Source organism: Bison bison, unplaced genomic scaffold (genome assembly GCF_000754665.1).
Source record: "Bison bison bison isolate TAMUID 2011002044 unplaced genomic scaffold, Bison_UMD1.0 scf7180017864487, whole genome shotgun sequence".
In the NCBI taxonomy this organism is placed as follows: domain Eukaryota; kingdom Metazoa; phylum Chordata; class Mammalia; order Artiodactyla; family Bovidae; genus Bison; species Bison bison.
Genome location: NW_011495047.1, coordinates 4,737,585 through 4,746,559, shown reverse-complemented (window position 1 = coordinate 4,746,559; position 8,975 = coordinate 4,737,585). Strand labels below are relative to the sequence as shown.

At 44.1% G+C, this 8,975-nt stretch overlaps 1 protein-coding gene across 5 annotated transcripts in view; it reads right to left on the bottom strand.

Annotated features, from left to right (window-relative positions):
• Positions 1 to 8,975, bottom strand: part of GPR116 (G protein-coupled receptor 116) — a 113,511-nt gene that overhangs the window by 52,199 nt on the left and 52,337 nt on the right. For all 5 annotated transcript variants that reach the window (XM_010863055.1, XM_010863054.1, XM_010863057.1 and 2 more), the window contains exon 2: positions 5,796 to 5,921. In XM_010863055.1, the coding sequence (XP_010861357.1) occupies positions 5,796 to 5,897 (102 nt within the window). In that variant the 5' untranslated portion in view covers positions 5,898 to 5,921. The remainder of the gene's footprint in view (positions 1 to 5,795; positions 5,922 to 8,975) is intronic.

Here is an 8,975-nt window from a genome sequence, read left to right as displayed (position 1 = left end):
GCAGGAGGAGAAGGGGATGACAGAGGATGAGATGGCTGGATGGCATCACTGACTCGATGGACGTGAGTCTGAGTGAACTCCGGGAGTTGGTAAGGGACAGGGAGGCCTGGCGTGCTGTGATTCATGGGGTCGCAAAGAGTCAGACACGACTGAGCGACTGATCTGATCTGATCTGACCTGATATGGGGCTCCTAGCTCATCCCTGCCTCCAAGTGAGTTTTCCTACAATGAGTTTCCCATCCCAAACTTCTTTTAAGTCTCAGTAGAGGAGCCAGATAACCCCCGCCCTCCAGGGTGTGTAGTTTACCTTGAACTCCCTCCCCTCACCCCCGCCGCCCCCTTACCAGAGAGCACCACCTGAGACAGAGCTTGTTTTGCCCTCCATGGTCTCTGCCATTTTTTTCTAGTTATCTCCCATCTTAACGATATCAAGAAGAATGGTTCCGAAAACGTCTTCAACACCCGGTGCCAGGCACTGTTAAGTGCTTGGTGTGTGCTTGTTTATTTTATCCTGATGACAATCTAAGGTGTAGATACTGTTATCATCTGCATTTCACAGATGAGAAAACACAGGCGCGGAGAGGTCAAATAACTTGCCTAAGGTCACATGGCCTTGAAATGGCAGAATCGGTACTCAAACCCAGCTAACCTTCCTCCTAAGTCTGCACTTATCCACACAGGCACAGCAGCATCTTGCCAAGTGATATCCTGGGAAAGCACGGGGAAACTGGGTTCCTCTCGGTGACCCCGTCTCTCTTAACCAGTACTTTGTCTCTTTCTCTATTGCCTCTTCCACCCCTGCCTTCTTTTCAGCGACTAGTATTAATGTCCACAGGAAATGTGAAGGGACCTGAGAGTCCACAAATGTTCTTGAAGAAGTGAACAGAGGAATGATGACTGATGTTCGGAATGTGCAAGCTCAGGTGCTGCCTCCTTTGCCATGAGGTTATCTCAGCTCTACCGAGATGTGAACGGACCAAGAAATAACAAAGTTGATGTATAGGGCTGGTTCCTGCCCGACTTGCCCGGGAGTCTGCTCTGGCACTGAGCCTGGGCAGAAAGAAAGGTTCTTTGGCTGTCTTCCTGCCTCCATCCTCCCTGGGATTCGGGGGAGGTAGGGGGAGCCACCAGGAAGCTTTCTCTGTTCACTGTTTGTGGGCTTGCTGCAGGGGGACTCAGCCCAGGAGAAGGTGACTACCAGAGGTCACCTTTGGGAAGCAAGCCAAGGTTTCATTTCCTCCATTTTCCAGGGGTCGCTAGAGAATTAATGACTTGCCACTGGCAACTGTGGGTTAAAATCAAGGTACATTTCAGTCCTCTCTTGTAGAGCACTTCTAATCTTCATGAGCGTGAGAGTCCTCTCCCTTCCCTCCCCCAATCAGATTTAGCAGGTCTCAAATAGGGTAAAGAAAACTGCTTTTTTAACCGGCGCATCCCTGGACAGGAGGCCAGTTTTTTAGAACCTCTGCTCTTTAACTACTTCTTGAATCTTCATGGTGATTATCTGAAACTTTCATGGAACACCTCTATTAAGTACTGCTTCCACATAGCTATCACCTACTGGCTCCGCTGTTCAGTGAGGAATAACTTTTTATTTCTCACAACTTTTTATGAGAATAACTGACTTTTGATTTTAAACCCTGTAATCATTGAGTTGCTTGCTTTTTGGAAGGAAAGCTATGACAAACCTAGACAGTGTATTAAAAAGCAAAGATATCACTTTGCTGACAAAGGTCCATACAGTCAAAGCTATGATCTTTCCAGTAGTCATGTATAGATGTGAGAGTTGAACAATAAAGAAGGCTGAGTGCCAAAAAATTGATGCTTTTGAATTGTGGTACTGGAGAAGATTCTTGAGAGTCCCTTGGACAACAATGAGATCAAACCAGTCAATCCTAAAGGAAATCAATCCTGAATATTCATTGGAAGGACTGATGCTGAAGCTGAAACTCCAATACTTTGGCCGCCTGTTGGCCAAAGAGCCAACTCACTGGAAAAGACCCTGAGGCTGGGAAAGTTTGAAGGCAAAAGGAGAAGAGGGCAGCAGAGGATGAGATGGTTGGATAGCATCATCGATTCAATGGACAAACTCCAGGAGACAGTGGGGGACAGGGAGGCCTGACGTGCTGCAGTCCATGGGGTTGCAAAAAGTCAGACACGACTTAGTGACTGAACAACAATCATTGGGAAAAGACGGAGGGAAAACATCTAAAAGCACTGAAGCCTCTGAGCTGTTGTTCACTGGTGATGCGGGTGGGGGCAAAGACCCTCAGCCACCCAGATTTGACTAAGCACCGAGAGTTAGACTGCCAGGTCATGGGGCCTGGATTTCAAGAAGGCAGGTGTTGGAGTCACACCAAGAACTGATCCCTCTGCCTTTTCTTCTCTCTAACTGGAAAAGTCATTCATTCATTCCAAGCCTCGGTTTCTCACATTTTGAAAAACAAGGAAAGTGAAAAACGTGATGCATCTCTGGCAGTGCTGACAGCCCATGTGCCCATCTGGCCTGGGCTCACTGGGGGACAGTCTTGCCTGCCTGAGTCTCATGTCACCCCAGTTCGGGGAACTATGAGGCTGCACACAGATCCTGCCAGGGTCTCTTAATGCTGAGTACTATTTCAGACAAAAACCAGAGCCTCTGCCTGTCCATGGAAAGGTACTCAGATGCGTATGGGAGGACAATGACCAGCTCTGCCCAGAAGGGATTTCCTGTTTGCCAAGCTTCAGTCAGAAGATACAAGGTCACCGATTCCAGGAAATGCCCCACTTGTTGAACTTTACAAGTAATGGGTGGGTGGTGACTGGCCTGAAGAGGGAGCAGTCAGAAATGAGAGATGGCATTTTTAGAAGTGCAAAAAAAAAAAAAAAAAAAAAACAACCAGGGAGCCAGATGACAAATAAATAGTGACAGATCTCACCCAGTTTTGCATCTTTGCCTCAATTGTCTCAGCAAGGATCCCGTTAAAATATCTTCTTCCTGAGCATGCGAACCCAGGTTTATTTGTACCAGAATAGTAAAAATAACCACCAAATCTTATGCATTTGCTGTGTGCCAATCATGATGCTAAGCCATGTATATCTGAGAACATGTAATCCTGAAGAAGCTGAAGAATGAGACACTATTTATTTCTCATATTATGTGAGAAAACAGGTTCAGGGAGATGAAAAAAGGAGATGAAATTTCCGAAGTTAGTGAGCGTCAGAGCCGGGCTTTGGACTCAGGGTTGATCCCAGCTTTGAGAATCTGCAGACTTGCTGCTCCCAGTGTGATCACTGGGACGGGAACAAGAGTAACTAGTCAGAAGGCAACACCCAGAGCCCCACCCTCAGACTTCCTGAGCTGAAATTTGCACTTTAAGAAGGTTCCCAGCTGGATTCATGCACACATTGAAGTTTGAGAAGCTACATCATCAATCACACTTCAAAAAGCTTTCACACTGTATTTGCTCCCCCATATTCAGAGCAGCATTGTTCACAGCAGCCAGGAGGTGAGAGGAACCCAAATGTGCATTGATAGATAAACAGATTAACAAAACGTAGGATATACATACAATGGATCCTTATTCAGACTTAAGAAAGGAAGGAAATTCTGATGCATACTATTAATACAACAGATACGTTTTTAGCACTTTACCCTAAGTGAATAAGCCAGTCACAAAAAGACAAATACTGTATGATTCCACTTGTATGACGTACTCAAGAGTCATCAAAATCATGGAGTTGGAAAGTAGAACAGTGAGTTCTAGGAGCTGGGGTCATGTCGGGGGGCTGAGGGGGGTTTGTTTAATAGATACAGAGTTTCAGTTTTGCAAGATGGTTTTGCAGATGGATTGTGTGACAGTGTGAATGTATTTAACACTACTGAAATGCACACTTAAAAATGGTGACAATCCGTGTGTACTGTTACAATAGTAGAAGTGGGAGCTGAGTGGCAGCCTAGGGCCATATAAGCTGATAAGGCAGTTTCAAGGGCATGTCTCCAATGGAGTTCTTCAGCCTCCGAACTGGATGAAAATATTATATCTTGAAGGCATATCTAAAGGAGGAAAGTGGGGCCCTTTAGGATGGTGGTGGGAATATCCAGGAAGATATCCTGGTCCACCAGGCTGACGGAGGAGCTTTGTTATGGATGCTCGCGAAGGTAGAGCTGGCACAGTGGAAGGGCATTGCTGTAGCCAGGAATGCTGGGAATCTCCAGAACAGAGACAAGGCTGACCCCATTGATCAGGTCAGTCTCTGGCTTTCTCCCCATATGTATGGGGTAAGTAGACTTCTGTACTGACCATGCACATCCTCGGGAAAAGTAATGTTTCCATCTTCTATTTATAAGAGCAAGCTGCTGCATAGAATCACAAGGGTTGTATCCGGCATATTGCAATTTGGAAGAAGAGACACAAAGTATACTTCCCAAATTATGAGAGAAATAAATAAAAAGACAAGACCTAGGTCAAACAAAGAAACATACAGAAACGAAAAAGAGGAAAGAAATGCATAAACCCATAAAAAATCCTGAAAGTAAGAGCAAGAATTTTAAATGACATCAAATGTGAATAAATTATACTCCCCAATCACAGTCAGATTAAAAGAAAGACAGAAAGTGAAGTCGCTCAGTTGTGTCCGACTCTTTGCGACCCCAAGGACTGCAGCCTACCAGGTTCCTCCGTCCATGGGATTTTCCAAGCAAGAGTACTGGAGTGGGGTGCCATTGCCTTCTCCACAGGTTAAAAGAAAAGAATCTCAAACATGCATTGTTTATAAAAGAACCAGTAAAGCAAAGGAATATACTAAAAGCTACACAAAAAATAAAGAATAAAGATCACACAAACACAAACACAAAAACAGAACCAACAACTGGAATGAATAGAGGACAGAGAATTAAAATTGAAAATCTCCAACCAGGAAGAGAGGAGACGTTTTCTGATGCTAAAATCTATCAATGAAAAACTCTAACAGTCGTGACAGATCGAATGAAGTAGCACTGAAATATCTTTTTGAAAAGCCAGTAGAAAAAAATACAAGAAGAGAAATGATAATAGCAAACACTGATAAGGCCTTTTTACATGTGTAAGGCACTAGTCTAAAGCATTTTGTAAATATTAACTAATTTAATTCTTGTAGCAAGCAGTAAATCAATACTATTATTTTCATTATTTTACAGACGAAAAAGCTGACACAGAGAGAATCACATCTGTCCCATGAGATTTCATAACCAGTAATATGCCCCGCTTTGGTGCATGGAGTAGCCTAAGGAAAGAAGATCCCAGTGATTCCCACAAGGAACAAGGGGGTGAGCTAAACTCCCATTAACTTCCCAAGGACCAAACAACCAGGCTAATGTGTTTTACAAAAGCTTGGGTGATCACCCATGGCCCTTTCAAGTATATGGATCTGTGATTATAACATGACACAAATTAACACCTCTTGAAATGTGTTTTAGTCTGATGCTCCTGGTTAAAAAAAAAAAATTCCTTTGAGGACACATGTCCTGCTCAGCCCTCAAAATCTGCTTTATCGATGGGCTGTCAGTTTCATAGGGTGGAGCTCCAAGCCTAGAAGTGGTAAATTCATTAAGGAGGGAAGCCCTTGACATCACCACTGATTCCAGAGTATGACGTGTTGTACCCAGGGTGTTATTATCGGATGAATACCATTTATGGCCCACCACTCCCTCCCCCCATTTGCAACATGTTCTCAAAGGCCCTGAACATTTGTGTAAAGCAGTTTCTGCCCATGACTTTCCCAGGAAATCAGAAAAAAATGTGACAGGGAAATATAGCAGACATGGATTTACTCACCGAATGATAAACAATAGACTCTAAATTCAAACTCAGTGTAGCTTGGGAAGAATAAATGGCAATAATCACAAAGCACAAAGTGGTTCTCCTTGGGGACTTCATGTCTTCAAGTTTGAGTTGCCTTGCCTGAAATGGAAATAAGATGGTTTAGAGATAGAGTTGTTTATTTATCAAACTTAGAAAAGGACTAGGAAATGCTGACTCCAAGGTCACCTGCAAATGGGCATTTTCAGGGGAGGGGAGAAAGGAAAGAGCTTAAAGACATCAACTGTGGAAAACAGTGTCCACTCCAGACCCTGATGAAAGGATAATATCAGGAGAGATGGGAAGACCGGGGATGGTACCTGCGAATGGATCAAAGATAGCAGATCTTTAGGTAGCTTTCCTAGAGACAGAGAGAAGGAGAGAGAAGAGGAAAGAGAAAAGAGAAAGAGGAAAGACTACTCAGTATGAAATACTTTTAACATTATGGTTCAGTACATATCAACAAAAGGATTCAGAGAACAGTCCTTTCCTTTGGCTACATGCAACACACTCTGACGTTTTCAATGCTGTTCTATTCTCTTACCCTATGTCTTCTTTTAAGCCTGGCAGCAATCTATTAAACTGACTTTTCTGTGTGCGTTTCATCGCTAAGTCCTGTCTGACTCTTCTGCAACTCCATGGACTAAAGCCCGCCATGCTTATCTGTCCATGGGATTTCCCAGGCAAGAATACTGGAATGGGTTGCCATTCCCTTCTCCAGGGGATATTCTTGACCCAGGGATTGAACTCGCATCTCCTGTATTGCCCGTGGATTCTTTACTACTGAGTCACCAGGGAGGCCCCTGAATAGACTTTAAGACCCATGTTAATGGGCTATGCCCTATTAGTATGAAAAATCCTGGAACTGGTCACAAAAATACAAGATATATTTTACAGATTTTTAGACTATATAACATAGAATATTAATAGAGACTATATCATATATTAATTCTTGATTGCTATCTCTTTACAACGCTGGTGATGATAACAAGGTTTTTTTGATGACCAGATTAATCACGGTTGCATTTGAAAAGTAGAGAATCACATGGAATAATCCCAGATCCTATGCGTCTAGGGACCAGGACAAACTACTTTTCTTTTCTTAGTGACTTTCTAAAATTCATATTTTTGTGAAAAGAATACTTGACAAAGGGGTAGGAGATAGGAACCAAACTAATTGCATCAGGGGCTTCCCTGATGGTTCAGTGGTAAAGAATCCTCCTGCCAACTGCAGGAGACATGGGTTTGATCCCTGGTCCAGGAAGATCGCATGTGGCATGGAGCAACTAAGCCTGTGGGCCACAGCTGTTGAGCCGGTGCTCTGGAGCCTGGAAGCCACAACTACGGAGCCCATGTGCCGCAACTACCAAAGCCTGTGCTTCGCAGCAAGGGAAGCCACACAATGAGAAGCCTGAAAGCTGCAACTAAAGAGTAGCCCCACTCACCACAGCTAGAGAAAAGCCCGTACAGCAGTGAAGACCCAACAGAGCCATAAATAAATAAACAAAATTATAGAAAAAAAAACCTAATCTAATTGTATCCTTGAATAAGTCATTTATCTTCTCTGAATCCAGTTTGTCCATCTATGAAATAGGGATACTTAGACCTCCTCTAACTCTCTCACAGACTTTTCTGAGGCTCAAATGTAATTAAAAGTCATGCAGAGCTTCAGTGATGCCAGCTGCAGTGGAACCACTGTGACAGTTAGCGGAATCCAGAGGGCAGCCATCAGGAAGGGCAGGCATTGGCCCAGGCATTGCCATGAGCATCAGAGGACTTGGACAGGATGGCACACGGAGAGACAGCCAAGACTTACACGCCAGCAAGGATCATGTTTCAATCACCAGTTGTTGGCTGCCTCCTTTTCCTCTTCCCCAAGGGGAAAGAAGGAAGCATAAGGCCCTGGAAAACTGACCCAATTTGCAGATCTGGCAATGAAATACATTTTTTTAATTCTGCAACTCAATGGCTTTTGGAAAATGCTTCGCAATTTAGGTTACAGGAATAGAAATTTAAGGCCAGATGCATCTACCATAGAGAAAGCAGCAACTCATTCCTTGTTGAAAAGCAGTAGGCTTTGGTGGGTATGAAGCAGGCTGATTTAGCCTGGGGGTAACAACTGTCTGGGGGACGAATCAAGTATTTCAGAAGCAATTTAATCTTTTTAGGCATCCACTTTCTGCCTGTACTAACTGGTTCCATTTTGAAGCAGTTAATCAAGGACAGAAAATTTAGTAGCTGAATAGTTAATGAGTCTCCCTTAATACTTGAGAGCCAGGAAGGGACTGAGGTATTAAAGGGATTGGAGTTGACTGCACATCTTTTCATCACTTTGTAATATTGGCCTTTGACAGCTAGCAAGGATTACCTTGATCATGATAATGACCAAATGGTCACACCTCCCCCCCTCTCAAATGGTCATGTCTGGTCCCTTTGTATAATAGCCACTGGCCAATGCTTTCTGCCGTCCCCAACTTCCCCCACCATCCTTGGACTTAGTTCTTGATTAAATTGACATCTTTTTCTCTGTTGACCTATTTTGTAGCCACAGAATCACAATTCAACAGAAATACAATTATAGAAAGGACCACACTGTGGGGAAGTGGGTGTTCTCCGGATGCAGAAAAAAGATAACAGCTGCGTAGAATCAGTTCAGTTCAGTTCAGTTTAGTTGCTCAGTTGTGTCCGACTCTTTGCGACCCCATGAATCACAGCACGCCAGGCCTCCCTGTCCGTCACCAACTCCCAGAGTTCACTCAGACTCATGTTCATCAAGTCGGTGATGCCATCCAGCCCTCTCATCCTCTGTCGTCCCCTTCTCCTCCTGCCCCCAATCCCTCCCAGCATCAGAGTCTTTTCCAATGAGTCAACTCTTCCCATGAGGTGGCCAAAGTATTGGAGTTTCAGCTTTAGCATCAGTCCTTCCAAAGAACACCCAGGACTGATCTCCTTCAGAATGGACTGGTTGGATCTCCTTGCAGTCCAAGGGACTCTCAAGAGTCTTCTCCTGGGCCACAGTTCAAAAGCAGCAATTCTTCGGCACTCAGCTTTCTTCACAGTCCAACTCTCACATCCATACATGACCGCTGGAAAAACCATAGCCTTGACTAGATGGACCTTTGTTGGCAAAGTAATGTCTCTGCTTTTGAATAAGAT